This window comes from Caretta caretta, chromosome 20, assembly GCF_965140235.1.
Source record: "Caretta caretta isolate rCarCar2 chromosome 20, rCarCar1.hap1, whole genome shotgun sequence".
NCBI classification, from domain to species: domain Eukaryota; kingdom Metazoa; phylum Chordata; order Testudines; family Cheloniidae; genus Caretta; species Caretta caretta.
In genome coordinates, this window is record NC_134225.1 from 2,490,561 (window position 1) to 2,512,733 (window position 22,173).

A 22,173-nucleotide genomic window follows, 5' to 3' on the forward strand; every position below is an offset into this window, starting at 1 on the left:
GTGGGGCAGAGGGGGGTATGGGGATCGCTGGTGCTATGGGGCTCGGGGGAGGGGCGATGTGGGTCCCAGGGCAGGGGGGTGTGGGGCAGAGGGGGGTATGGGGATCGCTGGTGCTATGGGGCTCGGGGGAGGGGCGATGTGGGTCCCAGGGCAGGGGGGTGTGGGGCAGAGGGGGGTATGGGGATCGCTGGTGCTATGGGGCTCGGGGGAGGGGCGATGTGGGTCCCAGGGCAGGGGGGTGTGGGGCAGAGGGGGGTATGGGGATCGCTGGTGCTATGGGGCTCGGGGGAGGGGCGATGTGGGTCCCAGGGCAGGGGGCTTTGGGGCAGAGGGGCGTCTGGGGAGCTATGGGGCAGAGGCGGCTGTGTGGGTCCCAGGGGACGGGGCTGTGAGGGGAACAGGGGACGGGGGAGGTTCTGTGGGGCAGGGGGGAGGGGCGATGTGGGTCCCAGGGGAGGGGGGTATGGGGCAGAGGGGGGTATGGGGAGTTATGGGGCAGAGGCGGCTGTCTGGGTCCCAGGGGACGGGCTGTGGGGGGCACAAGGGACGGGGGAGGTTCTGTGGGGCTCTGGGGGGGGGCGATGTGGGTCCCAGGGAAGGGGGGTATGGGGCAGAGGGGGGCATGGGGATCGCTGGTGCTATGGGGTATGGGGAGCTATGGGGCAGAGGCGGCTATGTGGGTCTCAGGGGACGGGAGGTTCTGTGGGGGGGACGGGGGAGGTTCTGTGGGGGACGGGGGGGCTTTGGGGAGCTGGGGGGCAGAGGGGACAAGGGAGGTCCCGGGGGGTGAGGGACGGGGGCAGAAGGGCCGTGGGGGGGGCTCACTGGGCAAGGTCGCGGCCGGGAGGGGCGGGGCAGGCGCTGCGGGGTGGGGGAGGGGTCCCCTGGGGTGCTGGGGTGGGGGAGGGGCTGCAGCGGCCCGGGGGGGGCCGGGCTCAGTCGCTCCCCCCGCCGCGCGGCCTCTCTAGTCGGCGCTCGGCGCAGGCCCGGCCGGGTGTCACGGTGGCCGAGTGGTTAAGGCGTTGGACTCGAAATCCAATGGGGTTTCCCCGCACAGGTTCGAATCCTGTTCGTGACGGCGCCGCGTTTTTGTGGGTGGGGGGGCCTGAACGTTCACCTCCCTTTTAATAAACCCCTTTGGCAGCGGGGAGGGGCCCGGGAGCGACAGCTTTACCCGTACACACAGGGAGGGCTGCAAAGGGGGGGGGCTGTCTGCATTTACTGGAAGATGGGGGGCTGCAGAGCTGGGGGGGCACATCTGGTCTGGGTAGGAGGCTGCCGAGCTGATTGTGGGGGTACATCTGGATGCGGGCGTTGCAGAGTTGGGGGGCACGTCTGGATGGGGGGGTCCCAGAGGAGGGCAGGGATACATCTGGCTGTGTGGGGGTGAGGTGATCTGGGGCTGCAGAGCTCGTCCTGAGGGGTGCACAGCTGTACTATTTGCTGGGGTGGGGGGCATGGCTGGCGGGGGGGGACGTGCAATTTTTTGAGGGGGGCAGTTGCAGAACTGGGTCCGGAGGGAGCACATCTTGATTTGCTGAGTGTAGCGCAGGGCGGGTGGGGAGATCTCTGAATTTGTAGGGGGTTTGCTAGAATGCTGAATATGCTTTGCAGGGAGAGGGGGCTGGCGGAGGGTGGGGCTCCCCAGAAGTGGGGAAGCAATCCCCTCTTTGTGGGGCAGGGGGGTGCAGCTTATTTATGGGCTCTTTTCTCTGGGAACCTTCACCCCCACCCAGTTTGGAGTTGCCAGGCTGCGGGGCTATTTCAGGGCAGGGAAGGGGACCGGTCACTAGCCAAAACCCAGCCAGCCCCGCTCCCCACCCCCCACTCCCCCAGTTCTTCTCCTGATCCTTTGACTAGAACCCCAGCCCTGCCCCACATCCCTGGGGCTCTGGGTGCCAGTGCCCAGCCAGGGGATATTTGCGCCCCTTGTTCTGAGCTGTGACTTTTCGGCTCAGCAGACCAACAGATACAGGCCGCGGCGGGCAGAGAGCTGGACTGAATCTACAGATTAAAAGCCCTGGGAAAATTTGGGGGATGGGGGGCAGAGAATTAGGGTTTGTCTTTGCTGGAGTCGGTTTGCCACGACACAGCTACGCCGGTACGACCAGATCCGTGCAAACCACGGGGCTCGAAATGTCGCACCAGTGTAAACAGTGACTCCCACCCGTACCGTGCACATAGCTAGGAGGCTGGGGAACCTCCCCCAGAGCAGCTCAGCTCTCTAGCCTGTTATTAAAGGGGGGCTCTGTTCTCCGGCCTCCTCAGCATGGGGCAGAGCCTGGGCTGCCCCCCACCAAACGGGAGCGGGACCCACTGCATCTTGTGCCGAGCCCACCCTGTCCACTCAGTGCAAACCCAGAACAGATTCAATCCACTTTCTGTGAAGTGACAATCTCGCTTTGCTCCTGGCTCTAGCCCCTGCTTGCAGGCAGCACCCTTGGCAGGAGATAAAAGAGGCCGGCGGGTTTCATTAGCAAGTGCAAAAATCAAATCCCACCCAAAATAATATTGTGAAAATTACCGTGAAAAACACAAACTCAGGCAGAGGGCAGCCAGAAGGGTCTGCAAAGGGAGGCCAGGCCACCCTGCCTGCTGACCATGTCCGCGTAAGGACTTGGCTGGCTCAGTGGCTAATCTCTATAAACTTCATACTCAATACTGGGGCCACCGATTGTTCATTTTGGCTGCCTCTTATCAGCCTCACCCGAAACAAGACGTTACTGGCCCCAGGACAAGTCCAAGCAGCGTGGCGAATGCGTTCAAAATAAAAGCCCCCCTCGGCTTGCTGGCAGGAGGAGGAAGCATTTGAGGTCTGCTGGGGCCTATGTTTTAGGTCCGGCCTGGGCCCGAGTGGGTCAAGTCATTTTCTGACCCAACCCCAAAGCCGAGTTGCCTGCAGGAGGGGGCACGTGGCCGCCGCTGCGCTGACCCCATGGCCAGGAGCGGGAGAGCCCAGCCGACCTGAGCCGATGGTTTCTCCACCCGACGTGACCCAGACCTGACACTGGTCGGCGGGTCCCAGGACTCTGGGGAAGGAGCCGAAGGGGGCAATGCTACGTAATGGGTTTGTGGATTGCGGCCCGGGGCCCATCCCCGATCTGGGGGCTGGTTTCTATCTAGCACAGAGCCATCTCCCTCCCCCTTCCAGGGTCTGTGCCATCTTCGGCAGCAAGGCTGGCCTGGAAGTGCAGGGGGACAGCAAAACTCAGCTCATGGCAAGAAATCGTGTCTCGTTCCTTGGTTCCCCCCCAGTTGGTTCCAGCGGTTATCTTTCGTCCAGTGCTTAGCTGGGCAGCACGCTGGGGCCTGGGCCGTCGTTCTGGTGTGTTTGTCCAGCGCCTAGCGCGGGGGGTCCTGGGCCGTGACGGCACTCCCAGGTGCCACTGAAACACAAATCATTCGGGGTCTTACAACAGTGGGCAGGAGCCACCGGCATGGCCAACCACGGCCCAGCGCCGTGCGGACACAGAACACAAAGACAACCATTCTAGCCTCCTGGGCAGAGAGGAGGGCACTGGCAGCCAGGCTGCGGCAGGGTCAGGCACGTGAACCCGGATCTCCCGCGGTCCCATCCTGGCCTTGAGCTCAGCCACCAGACCGTCCTCCCAGAGCTTGCGGAACGGAACGGAAGTCGCGTCTGCACGAGCTGGGGACGGGAGGAGCCCCCCACGCACACCCACAAAGCTGCCTCCTTCCAGTCCCGTTTAAAACCAGCTTTGCCAGGACGCCTAGGGACCCTTGACAGCGGGCAGGCAGCTGCCGTGCTGGGCCCTCGCCCAGTCTGCTGACCGGGGCTGGCCCAGTGGTCCCCTGGGCTGCCCCGACCATCCGTCTGCATCCGGCTGAGGGCTCGTGCCTGACGCTTAGATCGTCGTGCAGCGTCGAGCGCGGTCGGGTCCAGGTCCGTAGCTGGGGCTCAGTGGTGCTGCAGTCACGCCCAGAACAGGTTGAACTTTCCCCTCACGGAGGCGGCCTCAGCCCTTACGCTCATGCTGAATTTCAAGCGAAGGCGTCGTCCCGTTCTCAGGTGCAGACGTGGGGTGACGCTGGTCTCCTCTGACCCCCTAGCTGAGATTGGCTGAAATCCTGACGCATGAATCGGGAAACCTCCCTCCACCCCCAGAGATCCTGAGGTTAATGGGCCTTTTCCCTGCAGGCCAGATCTTGTGTCTGCTGCGGGGGCCTTGCGGGTAGAGCCCTGGCTGGCTTCACGTCCAAGCTTGGGCAAAGACGCCTGTGGGACCAGCTGCTTTGAGCCGGTTTCCCAAGTGCTCGGCACCCGCAGCTGGGGGCCGCTTTTCAGCCCTGGCCCCCAGCACCTGGACTCGTGGGAAGGGCTGGTCCTTCGTCTCTCCAGGCATCAGCTTCCCCATCAGTAAAAAGTGAGCAATCCCCCCTCCCTATCCCCCACTGTCTGTGCCGGCTGTCAGGCCAGGCAGGGCCCCTTCCCACGTGTACGTGGCTCCTGGGCATGGAGCCACCTCAGTCACAGCTGCCCAACCCGGGCTGTCACTGGGACCCACGGCAAACTGGGGGCGGTAGCCTGGCAGCGCCATCCTGCCAGCAGAGGGCCCCCTAAGGCAGCCCAATGGGGCGAGGCTCCAGTTGCACTTGGCTGGGGGGTGGGACGTTGGGTGGGGCAGCTGCTCCGCCTCACTCATTGACTGGGGCTTCTAGACGCTACCGGGAGACACCCAGGAGCCTGATGTGCTAGGCGCTGTACAGGCCCAGAGCACAGACACCGCCCCTGCCCCCCAAGAGCCAACCAGCTCCCGCTTTGGATTCTCCGCCCAATCAGCGTTCAAACAGGGCGATGGCAGGGTGCGGGGTGGGGATCCCGCCGGCCACAGGGGTTTGAATCTCCCCCCGGCTGCCGCACCGCTCCCCGCTCCCGGGGGCGACCTGCCGTCAGCTCTGACCCAGTTCAGCGTCACGGGCTGCAGGGCCACACCGTGGCTCACCCCACCGTGCCCCTCGCAGGCGCAGCACCTGGCCCCTGAGCTCAGGGAGAATCTCCCCGGAGAAGCAGAGGTTCGCATGGTTTATGCCCCCAGTAGGGGGCAGCGGAAGACGTCAGCCAATGCATTCGAATATAAGGACTCTGGGGTCACTCCCATCACCCCCAATGTATTTTATTTGTGGGTGGCTCATAGAGCCCCCCGGACAGGGCCTGTTGGAAAGCAGGGTCTGGGTCACGGTGTGGGCTGGGGTGGTGTCTCCCCACCCTGCCCAGTTCAAAGAGCTCTCAGCAGCCCATGGAGTCGGGCGCCCAACCTGCCCCCATAGCTCCGAGCACAAGCTTCACAGGCTGGTGTCCTGGCCCCCCGCCACCCTTTCCGCTAGGCCATTTTCAGCAGCTCGGGGCCGCTTTGGACAAATTAAAACCAAGGAAAATAAAGCTGAGTCCAAGCTAGGAGCTTGTTAGTGCCAGCGTCCAGGGCGATTCTCATTCATTTGTAGCCCAGCGTTGGAGCCATCTAGTGTCTGGTCCAGTCCAGCCTCACACCATTGAGCCGCCGAGGATTTCCCTGCTTGGGCTGAGAGATCCGGCTCCTCCCAGAGGGTTGGCGGCCTGCTGGAGGAGCATGGCTGGTGGCAGGATGGCAGCTGGCTGAGGCCGGGTGAGCTGACGGTCGTGCGGGTACCGCAGCATCACAGAAAAGCTCCAAGAAGGGATCGGCAGCCCCCCAGTGCTGAATTCGTAATGAAAGAGCAGCCAGGGCTCGAGGATTTTTTTTACGTCCACAACTGCTGCAGCACGTCCAGAGGTGCCGGGGCTCTGAACTGCCGGGCCTGGAGGTGCCAGGGCTCAGCCCTGGCACAAATTAAGCACTACCCCCGCCCCCCATAACAAAGCCAGGCCCCACCCACGGGAGTCAACAGCCTGTGATGAGACACGAGAGGTGGAGTCAGCCATGTGGTGCGTGGCAATTAGCACTCCCTGCCCCCCAGCCACATGAGCAGACAGCAAAGGGGCGGGGGAAATGAGATGGGGGTACAAGCTGCTACATGCCCACCCCCCACCCAGCAGCATCACAACAGTGGCTAGAAGCCCCAACAGCCATCAGAGGTGCAGGGTGCTGTACGTAGTGTGGAGGGCGTCCCTGCCCTGGGTTGCTTACCATCTACAGCAACCAGACCCCAGGGTGGGAAGAGAAACAGAGGCACAGAAAGCAGCAGCAAGGTGCCCAGGGTCACAGGGTAGCAGCAGAGCCAGGTCTCTTGACGCTGGATTAGGCCTCGCCTTTCTTCTTCTGGAGCTAGAAGATGGGAAGTAAATGCACCTGCTCCCCCCGGCCGCCGGGGCACCCTGCCAGGCCCAGGCTGATCATTAGCAGAGCAGAGATCGAAACGGGGAGAAGAAATTGGACACCCACGAGCCATGCAAGACGAGGGAGCCATGGGGGACGTTGGTGACCCTTGTAACCATGAAACGCCAGCAGCTCTCCCCTGAAGGCACATGGGGACCCGCGGGCCTGGCCGGCGGTCAATTTCCCCAAGCCCTTAGTGCTAAGGATTGTCTGTCTACTCCAGCCACAGAACCAGCTCCCCGGGCCTTAGGCAGAGCCCATGGTTGCACCTTCCCCGCACTCCTAGCCTTTGGCAGGACACGTAGAGCCCAGGCTACGCGCGTCACGGTGACTGGGGTTAGATTTGGATGGGTAAGAGCGGGCCCGTCTGTTTCAGAGCACTCACAACCTGCCCCCAAACCAGTTCACACAGCAGCAAAGTGAGAGAAATGCTGCTCGAGAAGGTAGCAGGGTGACTTCCGGTGTGTTTCGAGACGTGACAGTGACAAAACGCTCCGGAAGCTTTTTGAACCTCATTCCATCATTAGGTCCTGACCTCTCCCTGCCATAAGTTCCCAGCAAATTTAAATCAATGTAAAAAAATGCTAAAGACCCAGAATTTTGTGCAACTGAAAATTTAAAAAAATCGATAAAAAATCAAAGAGCTAAAATCAGCAATATTCTCCCTCAAAACGATCAAATAAAGTGAATTCTGCCCGTCTAGCGTCAGTGGATGGGGCATGTTTGGGACCCCGGGACAATAGGCTCTCGCCCACCCTGCAGGCGTTTGCCGGGTGCCTCCTAGGCCCGGCTGGAGGAGGGGAAAGACAGAACAAGCTGCTGGTCACAAGGCTTAGAAGCCGGTGGGCATTTCCTGGGAGGGGCAGGAGCGTCCCATCCTGTAAGCAAAGGCTGGTTTGTTGCTTTCCTGCGTGGTGGCGTTGCGCAGAAGGGACCCTCCAGGCCAAGGCAAAGAAAAACGGGACTACGCGGAGATGCCGCCTGACCCCTCGCCACTCCTGGTCGTTTGCTGGCCCATGACGCTTCCCCAGGAACCCCTGCTAAGATTCCACCCCCGTCCCAATGCTGCTGAACCCGCACGCGGCCTGATGGTCACTGCTCCAGCTCCTCGGAGCCCCATCCTGGGCCTGGCCTCCTGTGGCCCACGCTCTGTACAAACCCATCCTGCCCCTGGATGGTGCTGGGCATGGCTTAACCAGCTGCCATGCTCCCCCCCCAAGCACGGGGGCAGTTGGAACAGTGCAGGGGAAGGACGGTTAAGGGACGGGGGCTTGGGAGATTCAAGACAGAACCCGCCGTCCCGCAGGGAGCATTTAATGAGGCTTCCCCCTCTCGCAAAACACTCAGAGGCCCAAGCTGGAGAAGGAGATGACGGCGGTACTTCTGGTGTCGCAAAGCGCCGGAGGGAAAGCGGATGCCGGCTGCAGCTAGCAGAACCCAGCCCGATCGCAGGAGGAAGGGGCCTGAAGAGCGTCTGGCCTGGCCGCCCAGCTGCACGGGTGTTGGAGGAAACGGAGGAACTAGACGCTGTCAGCCCAGTGCCCGGAAGAGCCGGAGGCCGTTTGAACAAGCGCAGAACCCGTCGCATCATCCTTCCAGCCCGCAGCCTCGGGAACCAGTGTGCACCAGAACTGGTCCTCATGGGGGGGACCCCACCCGGCCGCTGGAATAAAGCCAGGACCACAGAGGGGGAAGGGCGCAGAGCAGACAGTGGAGTGGGGCCAGCCCCTGCTCTCCTCCCCCGCCCCCAGAGCACGCAGGGCCCCAAGGGAGCATATGGAAGACTAAGGGGCTGGTACCCGGGTTCTTTCACGAGGCTGCTGCGTGCCCCCGTTACGGCCTGCTGCCGTGGCTGCTTTTAGCAATAAGCAATAGTGGTTTCAGGCACTTTATTGGTTTGCTGAAATCTCCCTGTCCAGCGCTAGTGCGGGGGATCTCTCGCCGCGCAGAGGGTAACGGCAGCTCGGGACGAAGGTGCCGATGGCAGCAGGCCTGTGGGCCTCTGCTTCCAGAATAAAGTCACCTAGAGCCCATCACGGGGCGGAAGGAGCAATTCCAACATCTTGGGGACAGATTCCATCACAGAACGGCCCTGGGACGGAACTAGGCTCCCAGAGGCTGAGTTACTCATGAAAGGGGACAGACATGAAAGGGAGGGAGGGGGAGGGAGTTTGTATTTGAACCCCCCCACACCCGTCTTTTTGCGGTGGGAAGCCTGTTAGGGCTCCTGAGTGGCAGAGAGGTTGTGTTAAACATTTCGGCTGTTTGCCCCTGAACCAGGTGGGGAGCCGACCCGACCGCAAGGGCCAGGGAACAAGCTTTATTCAGACTATTTCAAAATGATGCTTTTGCCAACACCTGTTGCACTCAGAGACCCGTCGAATGCTTGGAGAAGGGGGGGGTTGGTCAAAGATTCACCACCACCCCCTCCCACCTCTCGGGAAAGGACTCCCACATCCAGCAAACCATCCATCAGAGCCAGGCAGACTCGGCCTTCCTGATACTTGAGGTTTAAGAATAAGCAGGAGAATTCACACACACGCTTCCCTAAAGTATAAGCAAAAGGTCCAGTCCCAGCCCGCCATGCCCCCATCCCCCTCCTCCCCACGGTAGGACACTCCTGCTGCTAACTTTGCAATGGCTTGAGCAGCGTAGCCTCCAATCCGGGCTGGGTCCTGGATAAGTGCTGGCAGCCAGGGGCTCCTGCCAGAACAGAGCCTTGCAAAGCAGATCTTTCCTCCCCGCTGAGAACTCTTTCACTGCCTGCAAGAATGGGGACATTTACAGTATCCCTACTGGCATCTGAATTAGCACCGTTGGGCTGACTGGGGGTAATTCCACCTCAGAGCCGTTGTTTCAGGCTCTCTGCAAACCCAGGCAGCGAGTGGCGGCACCTCCGGGCTGCTGGTGGGGGTGCACGCCACTCTTGGGGAAACGCTAGGAGAGGGTGAAGGCAGCAGAGCCACTTCTCTCCAAAATGAAAGATTGGCAGCTAACCCGTCAAGCCAGAGCTAAGAGAAGAGAGAGCCCAGCTGTGGATATGAACGCCCGGGAGGGAAGGGGTGCAGCTGCCACGTCCAAACACGCTACTGCTGAACACCCCGGGGGACGGAGCCCAAACCCGGGGCAGGAGCGCGGAGGGGACCGTTCAGTGGCGAAGCAGACGGAGCTTACAGAGAAGCCAGTTTCGTGACGAACACGAGCTCAGGTCTGGCAGGACCGGGGGCCATGTGAACACAACAGTCAAATGCTCTCTTCCCAAATACACTCGTCCCTACCCCCCTGAAATGCTGTGGGCTGGCCCTAGCTGAGGGGGAGGGGGAAGACTTCCTGAGGAGTCCGTCATAATTTCGGGCCATCAGCAAGCTTGCCCCAGCCCCTTGCATACGGGGTTAACCTCCCGTCTAGAGGCTCATCCAACAGAAAACCCCCCAGGGCTTTGTGAGCTACCGAATTGGCCCTGCAGCAAGTCACCTGGCTGGATCAGCTGAAGGATTTTTGTTAGCAGAGCAGAGCCCAGCTGTCCCTGCATCAGATTCTTGCAAAACCCCAATGAAACGCCAGGCTCGTCAAGCGCTCAGGATGGTGTCGGCTGGAACACAGCCCCCCCCCCCCCCCCCAGGGTATTTTCTGGGATTCCTTTGTGCAGCAGAGTAATTACCCTTCCAGGAGTGCTCATGCTGGGGGACTCCAGCCGCGGTGCACGGCCGATACTGGTTTCTAGCTGGCACCAGAACAAGGGACTTGCATAGAGAACTAGCTATTAGGCAGAGGCTCAGTTGTAGGGTCATTTCCAGTGGTAGAAGTCTGTAGAGAGTTTACAGCAAGGTGTGAACTGCAGGCAGCTGGCAAGGAAAGGTCACGGAAAAGCAGAAGCAGGTTTTGCAGGGTTTCCATGCAGGAGAGAGCCCCCGGAGATCGGAATGAAGGATTGGAGAGTCAAGAAAAGGCAGTTTATTAGTGCAGTCAACACAATTAAACAGCACACACAAGACACAACCAGCGAAGACACCATTGCAAGTCTAGTCTGATTTCCGAGCGCCCAGTTCCTCCAATGGAAAGGAGACAGAGGCCATCTCTGGAAGCGAAGGGTCTAGTGGAGGCGGGGAATCCGTTTTTTTTTTGTTTTGTTTTGTTTTTTAAAAGAGAACAGCCAGATACAGTTACCAGGTTGGATTTAGCAGCTTTTTCTAATTCCTGAGCATAAGGGTCTGGGTTGGGCAGAGCTCCCACCCAATAATTCCCCTTCTACACACGTCATCATCGAGACGTGAGTTCAAACACAACCTGCTCCATACCTCAAACTGATCCAACTTCTGAAGAACACGCCAGATGCTTGTAACGTAGGATACGAGACACACGGAAAACTATGAAGTTACCCAACAAAGAGCTTCTACAACTGCAGGGGGAAAGCCAAGCCATGTCCTGAAACAGAGAACTAGCTGGATTTCGTCAAGAAATATGCTGCATTAAAACAAAAACAAACCAACCCACATGAGCAAATTTGCCAGTTGAAAGAGAAACAAAAATGCATTAAAAGAAGGACCCTAAAAACTCCACCCAGGCAGGCCGGGTGGTAAAGGTGAATGCCAAACTGAACTCCTGCTGCAGTTTACAGAGCCTCTAAAGCAGGACGCAAAGGCTTCCCCGATGTCCACCAAACAGTGGAGGGAAACTGGAAACAGTATCTGGACAGCGTGAAACAAAACCCGCTGCTGCGGCTCGAGAGCAATAGTTCTCATGCAGTGTCTCCCTGCCCATGGTCTGCGTTGCAGCTCCAGGACCAGAAGAAAAGGGGACACACCTTTGTAACAGGCAGCTGGGCGAGGGGAGGCCTCCTCTGCTCAGAGCACCGGGAGGCACTTCTAGCTCCCTCCAAGACCCTCAGCCACCCTCTACCTTTCTCTAGCGTCATACAGCTGGGCTGACCGAGGCCAATCAGAGTGAGGCATGATGGGAAACATAGTTCTTATGGAGCCTACATCTGGGCAGGCTCCCATTTCAGCAATGGAGATGGTCTGCGGGGTAATCACCCACTGGACAGCTGCTGCCCCTGAAGATGGTCTCCAAGAACTCTCACTTTTGCAGGGCTGCTCTGCCAGCTGGGGCAGGGTATGGCAGACAGCTGGGGCAGAGGGATGGGGGGGTCTGATCTCAGTACAAGTCATTGCCAGCGGCGGAGGGAGCTCCGCTGTTGACCGACTGAACGGGAACCCAGGAGAGGTGCTTGTTTGTGGAGCAGTTAACTGGGAATTCAAACTCTTACCCGGCCAATTTATGTTGCCCTATTCCCAGCTTCTGGCTCGCAGCTGGGGAGGCTCAAGCTATTCAGAGGACCAAAGAGATGCAAGCAGTCTCCAAAGGGATGGTAGTGTCAAGGTCTGGATTAAAGCAATCAGAACCTCTTATTTATTGACAATTCACTCCCTGTCCCACACGCAGCCACCTTGGGCACAAAACAATGAACTAAAGAGGAAACAAAGTCTCCAGGCAAGACAAACACTGAAAGAAAGGAACAAAAACCAACCCCCCCCCCCCGCAAAAAAGTCCCACAAATGCAAATAAATTAAATTCCCGACAAATAAACTTAATTGAACCTGGCAGCATTTCTGGCCACTGTATTTAAAAAATAAAATAAAAAGGGAAAAAATACAAACAAGGCAAAAAAAGGTACAAAAAAACCGAATCACAATCACAAAGTGTCTGAAAAAATACATAAAGCTCTTTGTCGACTGTTCAACGCACACACAAACAGGACAGCTGAATCTAGGTTCTGGGCAAGAAGTGGAGGCTCTCTACCTTCACTGGCAGGTAGAGAGGCTGTCCACATAACAGGCTTCTGGAGTCCGTCTCCTCGCTCAGAGCGTCCGGTAGGCTCAGAGTGGGAGGGCTGTCCAAGGAAAGAGTTTAGTTCCACTTCGAATTCCCCCGTGAAGCCGGGTTTCTCCCCAACGCAGCATAAGGCCACATGGCCAAGCTCCAGAGCGCATTTGCTCGGTGGCTCAGCTGTTTGGCTGCAAAACGCCGTTATGTTGAACTCACTACTCACTTGTGGGGAGAAGGGGGCGGTTATTTGGCATCACTCGTGTCTGCAGCTTAGCCCCCCGGCTGAACCATCAGCGATCTGAGCAGGATCCCCCTTCCCACCTCCCACCAAAGGCTGCAAAGCGAGACCTGCCTTTGCAGTCCCGCACACCACGCGGGCGTACGTGAGCCCGGCTGGAGAGCTGTGGCTTTCACACAGGTGCCTCAGAGTGAGGAAAGAAACCGGGATGGCGGTGGTGGGGAAAAATAAAGCTTCGGCGCAGATGTGAACACTGTGCGGTTGGGTCACCCCAGGGCGGCACCATGCCGAGATCCGCTGGCCCGTTTGGTCTGGACTACGCCAGGAGGCCAGGACGATGGCAGAGGTGTCAGCTTTCAGGCCCCAGCAGGCCTGCTCTAAAGCCCGCAGTGGGTTTCGAGGGGCTGTGTGCTTTTCAAAGCCAGTTAGAAGCCACACGGACACTGGACTGGGAGGCGGATCTGCTGCAAGAGGCAAACCGCATTTTGCATTTGATGCTGGGTGACTGCCCAGCGTGACGAGGGAGCGTTTGCCAGAGGCCTTTAATCGCTTTTTAAATTACGAGCCACACGCTTGGAGGAATAATGCCCTGATATAATGCTGTGACTGACGGGGGCGGGGAGAAGAGTCAGCGGCTTAGACAAGTTATTTTTTTTCAAGCACAAAATGTTTCTCTCTCTTTAAAAGTCTTTAGATCTCCTCCACTCCGTGTGCAAATATCATCACCAGCCCCGGCTCGAGCACCATGTCCTCCCCCATGTGCTGGTTCTCGCAGGCCATCACCACCACGGCCTGCTTGCCGGGGATGCGCTTGGCCACGTAGTTCTCGTAATAGCGCCGGTTCATCTGGCGGGTTTCCAGGGTGGCCAGGCCCTGCGGCCAGTTCCGCTCGTGGGCGTTCTCGATCAGCTCGTTGATGATGGAGGTGGGGCACCCGCTTTCCACCAGCGAGCGCTTGATGACCGCCTGGAGCACAGCATCCGGCGTGGAGATCATCCCGCCCCATCGCGTCACCCGGGCAGGCTGCAAGGAGTTCACCCACCTGTAAGACACCAAGACACCATGGGTAAAATACAGGGGCACCCAGGAGACAGTAAGTGCTAACAGGCAGGCAGGGACTGCTCTGCCAGAGAACGAGACATGCAAGATGGCTACTTCAGCATGATCCTCAGAGGCAGGCTGGCCACATCAAAGATTGTCAGAGTTTCTGGGGTGTCTACAAAATATAGAGCCAGCTTATAAAGGTCTCAGAAAGGGCAGTGCCAGAGAACTCAGGTGCCCCCTCTGGGTGAAATTGGGATGGATCCAGAAAACCCACCAGCTTTCTTTCATAAAACCTAGTGGAGAATGGATGTTAGAGCCAGCCGCTCCCTCGGCACCGCTGGGGTTGCACCCTCTTCTGGTGGAGAGAAGGGATGAGGCTGGAAGGAGAACATGGCACAGAAACCGATGCAGTTAGAGATCATGCCCATGACAGAAAACAATCTGCCAGACTCAAGTAGCTAAAAGCAATGTTGGAGGGACATCTGGCTACCCCACAACTTCCTAGTACTAACTGCTTCAGGGACGGACATCTGTCAATACAGAGCCCTTTGCCCCATGTCCCTGCTCTCCTCCTTTCTCCTTAACTCACAGTAAGTTGCTCCTGAAGTCAGAGGCCTCGGAGTTCTTCTGGACCTTAAATCACGGCCCCTCCCTCGCCCCCTTCACAGAACCTCCTTCCCATCAAACTCCTTTTCCAGGCCGTAACTGCAACTTGGCGATGAATGAAAGTCCTCTCTCTGGTCCACCCTACGTGAGCCAGCCAAGCATGTTCCCAAGGTCTTGCTCCAGAAAGTGGGGCCACATCTCTGGCTTCCCAGCTACCCAAGATGGCCTTCAAAGTTCTTCATGGGCTTGCTTCCCTCCAGCCTCTCAGACCCACCATGACCATTTAGCATCCACCCCTGCCCAGGACAGTGTTAACCTCTGATGGCAGCAGATGTGGCGGGGAGAGAAGCTGCAATTTTCCAGCTTTCCAGGCACCTGAGGAGGCTTCCATGTCCAAGCAGCAGATGCACCAGAATTCCAGTGACCACCCACGTCCATGTCCGAGAACCCCTGGAGTAAAGCTTCTCCCTGTTCTTTTGATGCCGTTTTATTAACTCTGGTTAATTCAGTTTTCCTGAGCTGTGCTGAGTTGACCCTTCCACCAGTTCCCATCTGTCTGGTGCAAGGTACAGTGCAAGGATCAGCTCCAGAGCCATTTCTTCCAGCCCCATTTTCATGGGCAGGACATGGGCCGGCAGCTCACTGGTTTCGAACTGGCTGCAGGTACAGAATTTTACAGCTGGTGGGACCTGTAACATGAACAGGGCTGATTCGCCAGACTTCGGTCTCTAGCACAACGTCCTTAGCGACATCCTGCTTGCTTTAAGATTATGGGTTTTCTTGTGGCTCGCTTAGCTTGGTCCTGAATCTGCTGGGGGGATTTAATGACTGTTCCCAAGTCTTGCCAGCTGAGCTGATGCATCAGTCCCCCTGCGTCTGCCTCCCGAACACCTACTCACCGAGGCATGCCCCCATTGTAACTGGGATTGTGCGTTACCAGCGGCACTTACTCTAGGATTTCATTGTATTCAATGGTCTCTTCCAGGTTCTGCAGGTTGGGGTTGACGCTGCGGATGGCTCGCATGTAGGCCTTCAGCAGCTGGATGTCCCGTTTCTGCAAGAGGGAGGGCAAATGGAGAGATGTCTGCAACAGGCAGGAGTCCCTCACACACACAGACCTGCCCTCCCCACTTCCCGCAGGTAAGTAGGGCTGGGAATGGGTTGCAATCCAGGCACTGAACAGAAGGTTTGTTATGTACAGCCCCACACGGGACAGCAGCAGGGGACCTGGCTGTCTCATTAACACTCAGGTGGTGGAAGCAGAGTTTTTAAAAAATTAACCCTTCACTATTTTTCCTGCTCATTCTCCGTGTCCCAGTGGGCCCGCCGGGGGAGCCTCAAAGCTCATGGAACAGACCGAGGTCAGAGTACCTGGAGTGCTGCCATCCTCCCCTGCGTCCGAATCCTGTGAGCTCGGAGCACAACGCTCCCGCTGGGAGGGGACCCCACGGGACAAGGATTTCGACGTGGGACAAACAGCCTGGAGCTGGGAGAGGAAGCTCCCATTCAAACAGACACTGCATGCGCTAGAAACTAGTGGTCTACCAAGTTGCCTTTGTTTTTTAACCATCGGATTCATTTGTCCAATATTTGTGCCAGGTAAGAGTCCACCCGGCAAGAGAAGCTGTTAGCCTAGAAGGCCGGAGCAGACTAGAACCCCACCCATGGACACCCACATGAAAGCGGCTACCTGCTCAGCTAGCTGATGCTTGTGCTCCGCTGAAGTCTTCTCCAGCTCGGCAATTCTCGTCTGCTGCTGCTGCACCACCGACCTTAAGTGCTTGATGCAGTTGTGATTCGGCAGCTCATCTTTGGGCATTTCCAAGCTGCAGGGAGAGAGAGAGAATGGATGGCAGGGGAAGACAGAGCAGGCCAGGGCTCGGGATTAGCAAGGAGCATCAGAACCCACCCAGCTCCCACGACAAACTCAGAAATGTGGGGGACTTGCAGCGAGACATCAAACTAGCCTGAATTATAATTAACCACAGGCATTTTGGACGGGATCTTAAGCTCTCATGAGTCAGGGTTCAAACTGATCTAACCATTAGGGATCAGGATGAGGTCAGGGGAGGGGTGGGGTGGGTGATTCTACATCTGCTTACTGCAGGGTTCTTTCACTCTTCTCTGATTGTCTGGTGCTGGCCACCACTGGAGACAAGGCCCTGGAGTAGCTAGGCCTACTATACAGAGCCACTCACCTCCAGATCAGCTGGGATCACTAGCCCCCTCCCCACTGGACAGCCAGTGGTCTCTGCACAGCTCATGCATCATAATACCCAGCCAACAACTCACAGAGAAACTGAGGCCGGAGACCAACTGCCCTGCTCCAGCCGACCTGGGGGAAGCGGACGTGGGTAGGAGGTGCTGCTCATGCTACACCTTGTTCCGTGGATACGAGGTTAGATGTCTCACTGACTTAGGTTCCTAATGCCACCTGGACCTTAGGAAAGTCGCCCCCAGTCTCCAGGGCTGGAAATCCAGGGCAGGTAAAATGAAGTTTAAAGACAAGCAACACACCAGCTGCCAGCAGGCTCAGAGACTGAGCTGTGATGGCCAAGCCTGGATAGCCCTCCCCTGCGGAGCACCGCTGGCATCTACCGAGCCCTGTGCACTCCCAGCCTGGGGGGGAGAACAGCTTTCTCCCCAGCTCTGTCGCTGCCTCACGGGTGGCTACAAGTCTGGCCTCACCCCCAGGAGCAGGCTGTCTGAGAGTATAACCCTCAGGCCAAGTTACTCGAGGCCTCAGTGCCTTTAAAACTTGAGCCAGGCCCTCCCCTCTCTCCGGTCCCCTTCAGCCCCAGGAAACAATCCAGCAAGAATAATCCTCACCCACATCCTTGCTCGCAAGTCACCGGCCGCTTTGGGTTATGTTCGCAGTCACTGAGGTGAGACATCAGGTTGTCGAGTCGCACGACCGCCGTGCAGCCGAAAACAGCGTTGTCGCACGTGATCTGCAGCTTGGAGAGCATGTTCCGCATAATCCGGGGGACGGGGCGGAGGTGGGCCACAGTGACAACGCTGCGGTCCACGGGGCAGGTCTGCTGCTGGGAGAACCACTGGGTGATGCAGGCGTTGCAGAAGGCGTGCTCACAATGCGGAGCCTGCATGGGGAAGGAACCGCGGGATGCAGTGACTTACCCCGACCCCCAGCCTTGTTCTCCGCCCGCAAAAGCCCAGGGCAGATGGGCAAAACCGGCAACTTTCACCAGGCCTGCAAATATCGTCCATCCCGCCTCTCAACCATGCCTGGGAGGTGAGGAAACACTCCCCCCATCCATCCCCCAGCTCGCAAAGCCCTGAGCATAGCGCAAGAGCTGTCACATGCTGCCCCGCTCCACCCACTAGATGCTACTGTCTCTTTAAATGCAGGCTTGACGGCCGCGAAGGGTTGGGATGCTAAATGGATGCATTTTTCAGGAGCGGTTTAGAATGGTACTTCACTGTATTTACCCAGCTGGGTGTTACAAGGACTGCAGCAGGCAGGCGAAAGCTGTCACTGGGCTTAAGTTACAGTTGTACAAGTGTTACGTTTAGGGGCAAGAAACACATCAGCTCCTCCTCCGGAAAGCAGAAATCCAGAGCTGCAAGTCCACACAGGGGTGGGTCAGACGGTCAAGGGTTAAATCTGTCCAAAAGCTGCAGGACACTGGGCCGAGAGAAGAACTCCGCTGCCTGGAGGCCAGCAAGCCCCGAAGTACCCAGCGGGCAGAACGCTTGGGGGCAGTTCTTGCATTAGCCTTCCTCGGCCCATTCAATAGCATCATTCGTAACGTTTCCAGAAGCACCCTTCAGTGACACTGATCTAGACCCATTAGACACCCCGACTCACTGGCCTCACCACCTTAGAAAATGAAGGCAGCTGCGGTTACTAGAAGACAACAGAGCGAGTGCAGGGCGTGGCACAATGGAAAGCTCCCCGCTGCTGAGGGTGGAACTGACTGCTTCCCATCATGGTCTCATTGGACTCTGCAGGGCGGCCCAGGGCAGGAGGAAGGGTCCAAACCCTTGCCCCAAACCCTCCATTTGAGAAGGCCCCCGAATTGAGTGGGTTTGTGACCTGGCACGTGGGCTCGCAGCCCCAGGCAGGTTTGGCTTGGACACCCCAGGGAGGGGGAGCAACCCCTCTCCCGTCGATAGGAATATTTTTGGAAGTAGGGGGAAGAAGACCCTCAGTTCCAGATTTTACTCTGGTTGGCCTGGTGGCTCTGGCTCCCCTTCATGATCTATTTGCTCTGCTGGCCTTCACACCCGCCTAGGTCACTGCCCCCGACCCGAGGCCCTGCTCTCGCCCTTGGTTAACAGCGTGTCTCACTGCAGCGAGACTGAGAACCAGCTCTCTGCAGCCCGGGCTGTCCCCCCCGGGCTGAAATCTTTCCCATCAACTCTGCTAACTCCTCCTGCCCCGGGGAAATAGACAGACACAAGCCAGAGCAGAACCCAAACCGCACTGGAGAGTCGGCTCCCGGCACTCAGCACCGGGAGTCTCTGTGACACTGGAACGTTTGGTTGCCAGGGTTGTAGCCGTTACCAGGGAGCCCCTGTTCCGGGCGTCAGTTTAACAGGCCGTGGCAACACCAGGCTGGCCAGGATCCTGTTTACATACTCGTGTCGCTAGGAGCTTTCTAGGAGGGCTTCTCCAACCACAACAAACCGATTTCTTTTCCCCCTGGAAATGGTGCTAGCCCAGCTGTGCCGTACCACGCCCCTCCTTCAGGCATACGAATGGCCCCTTCCCAGCCAGGGCAAGGATGCGAACGCAGAGGTGCCAGGTAACTAGACTGGGACGCTCCCTGAGAGGCAGGACATGGCGAGTCCAGATTCCTGAATTTACTCCGTGCAGTGCAATGTGGACTTGCTGGGTGGCCTTGGATACGACGGTTAATTTCGGTGCCATAGAGCCAGTCGAGTGCTGTACTTGGCCATCACACGAGGGGTGTCCGAAAGATCAGAAGTCTCATCTTCAGGACGGACTGAGAAATCCCAAAGCCCCCTGACTTCCCTGGGAGAGGCGGGCGGCTCAGCTCTCTTGGAAAGGAAATCAGGGGCCAAGCTGGATAAAGTTCTGATTTTTTAAAAAAGTGCTTTTATTTAGAACATTTACAAAATTCCAATCCATTTTTAACATGTTGCTCGTTCTTTACTTTCTCCCCACTGGACAGTCTGAAATTGCTAAAGCGGAGGTTTTAATTAGGGTCAGAATTGTTACCTGAATTTCAGATTTTACCTTGATTTATTTTCTGCCAAGAATTTCACATTTTTAGGCCCCTCTCTGCAGCAAGAGACCATTCTGGAGCTTCATAAACACCCTGACTTCCAGGCCACCACAAACTCAAATGTGGATATGCAAACAGCTTGTGCTGTATCTGCAACTAACAGCACCTTCCACTAGATCAAACTTCCACATGCCAAGAAAGGTGAATGCTTCTGCTAGACTACGCTCCTCCATCAGGGAACGCAGCTTGAAGTCAATGGGACTTGAACACCCATGTCCCTTAGGCACCTAAATACCTTTAAACATCTGGCCTTTATGCTTTGAAAATCTCACCCTTCGGATGTTAACTTCAGGCTATTTTTGAACATTTTGCCACTTATGAACATTCATAACAACATCAATAATATATTGAACGGTTATATAACTTTTCACTGTTAACACTGAAAATCATTTTGAAGGGACAGACGTCATGCCATTAAGAGAACAGTTAACATAGTTTTTGCATCTGTTGCTACGAACACCGAGGCACACAATGTTTGCAGGGTCAGAGACTCACATTTCCAGCATTTTGTTCTTTTGCTTGTAGAAGTTTTGCAAAATTCAGTAATCTCCTGCTTCTGACATTTAAAATCCAGCATTTATAATTTAGTTCATTATGAAGTGTTACGCTAAACGTACAATGGGTGCATGTGTTTAAGTTAGCATCAACCTGATTTAAATCAGCATGTTTTACTTTAAATCAATAATTTAAGTCAGTGGTTTAAACTTGCCTGGATTTACATCATTCTAGCCCACTGAGAAACCAACCAACTCGCGTTCAGAGCGAATGGAAGTTGTTAGACATGCAATGTGTTACTGCCCTACCATGTGGTCATCCCCTGCATCCCCTTGTCCTTCCTGTCAGTTGCACAACACCAGTTCAGAGAAAAATGCAGTGAACGTGTCTGTCACAGATGCAAGATCTGTAGAGAACGAACTACACCACCCTCCCCAGTCACAGTAAATTGTTTACTGGTGATGCGACTTCAGATTTAATTTTTGCCAAAACACAGACAGCTTAGCAAGCAGCAAAACACTTCAGCCAGCAAAGAGTCGTGACTTGCACTTTGCCCACAACTTACTGGCATTGCAGTCACTGCTGATCAAGAGTCCCAGCTGAACGTCCCTGTGCAGCTCAACTTTCCATTAGCCGCACTGCAGTGCATTTGTTCATGGCAAAGTTTTGTGTTACTGTCACTCACGCTCTAACGGGCCTTTTAAAAAAAAAATAGTTACATCACTCGAGTTGCTCAGAGCAGGCCCCAGGCTTTGCCGGAGTTCCTGCTATCCCTCAGATCCTAGGCTGGTTATCTGGCAATTTCAGGATTTTTTCCACCAGTTGCGAAAATGCCCAAGGGGGTAACAGAGCAAACCCTAAATCCTCTCGTGTCCCTGCACGGGTGACAATGCAAATCAGGGGCAGGGAAAGAATCCACTTCCTAAAGGGAACAACACCTCTGCCGCAGTCAGGCATAAGGTCACAGGGACCTCAGGAAGGATCTGGAGTCTGAAAATCTTTGTGCACAGGTGCTGTGTGATAACACACCGTCAGCACTGCCGTGATCCTGCTGACGCACGGCCTGACTCTGAACCCGCTCCAATAAGTTGGTAAATGGGTAGCGCCCCCCCGCCCCGCCCCGGGTGCAAGGAGGACTCCTCACCCTCCCACCACCTGTAAGAGACAGCTGCTACGATCTCTATCCAAGCCCCAGGGACAAGTCTCAGCCCTCGTGCCCAGCATTAGACCACCCACGCGAACGCTTTTCCCAGTCAGGATTGCTCACTGCGCATGTTATGTATGGAGCAGAGCAGTTAGGGTCACAGTATTCCCAGCCTCCCTCCTGCAACGATTCCTCCCTTCCTGGGCCCAGCAATCGTCTCCAAACACAGAGCGACAGCTCACAGCAAGAGCTGTGATGTAACTATCTACAGGCCCACCTCTGCTAGGCCTCGGGCTCCACACTGTAACAGCAGCCACCTGCTGTACAGAACCCAGAGCAACCCACCCGCTGTACCGCTCTGCGGCTTCACAGGCATTTCAGACGAACGCTCCCAAGACGGGGAGCCAAAAATCACCGCTCCCCACAGCGAAAGGCTGGAACAGGCACGCCGGCTACTGCTGCTGGCCTGGCTCTGCGCAAGCGACTCCCGCGTTTGGATTGTGCACGTGCTGGGGGAGAAGACAGCGCTGAACATACTGAGCTATTAATGACGTGCCAAAGGATCGCAATGTTCACAATCTGGACCCCCTCCGCTTTCCCGGGCCGAACGTTTGCTCCTAACAGGTGGCAGAGAGGAGGGCAGGGGGAGAGGAGACTCGGCAAGCCCGGAATCTTGCTGCTGCTAGAAAAGAATGGTCACCAGATACCGTCCAGAAACGGGGATTCCCCAGATGTGCTCGGCGTGGGTCCCACTGGGGACGCACGAGCACCTCCCGCGTGCACGATCAGAGGTGTTTTTTAACAGGAGCACTCATCGGGGCAGCTCATGCACCCGGACCACCTTGTGCGCCCAGACCCAGGCGCAAAGGAGCAAAGCCCCTCACAATTCAAAGCCCGTGCTGCTGAGGGCTTTGAAGAGCCAGGATGGAGGGCAGGTCATGGGATCCATACTAACTCCAGCATCTCCAAGAGCCGCAGTTCCTGCTGGGAACATAACTGTTGTCTCCCCCTTCAAGCATGGGTCAGCCTGGGCTCCACTCTAGGTGCCTGGTAGGCGGTATCCTCCTGGGACAGTGGCAGGGGGGATGAAGGGGGGGGGGGTGTTTCAGCTGCATCCGTCCAACAGGGATTGGAGCCCTGCTCTCCCCCAATGGATTATCACGCCTGGCAGGCGGGTCAAGTCAGAATGTTTAATGAACATTGGCGGCTGCTGCACACGGCTGCCTGGCAGAC

At 56.9% G+C, this 22,173-nt stretch overlaps 1 protein-coding gene and 1 non-coding gene across 3 annotated transcripts in view; one reads left to right on the forward strand and one right to left on the reverse strand.

The window, feature by feature from the left end:
- Positions 1-996: 996 nt before the first annotated feature.
- Positions 997-1,078, forward strand: TRNAS-CGA (transfer RNA serine (anticodon CGA)). The gene has a single exon. It is a non-coding gene; the product is annotated as a tRNA-Ser (tRNA).
- A 9,175-nt stretch (positions 1,079-10,253) lies between these two features.
- RNF41 (ring finger protein 41) overlaps positions 10,254-22,173 on the reverse strand; it is a 34,323-nt gene continuing 22,403 nt past the window's right edge. For both annotated transcript variants that reach the window (XM_048832037.2, XM_048832039.2), the window contains 4 exons: positions 16,858-17,129; positions 15,719-15,854; positions 14,979-15,082; positions 10,254-13,420 (listed from right to left, as the gene is read on the reverse strand). In XM_048832037.2, the coding sequence (XP_048687994.1) occupies positions 13,069-13,420; positions 14,979-15,082; positions 15,719-15,854; positions 16,858-17,129 (864 nt within the window). In that variant the 3' untranslated portion in view covers positions 10,254-13,068. The remainder of the gene's footprint in view (positions 13,421-14,978; positions 15,083-15,718; positions 15,855-16,857; positions 17,130-22,173) is intronic.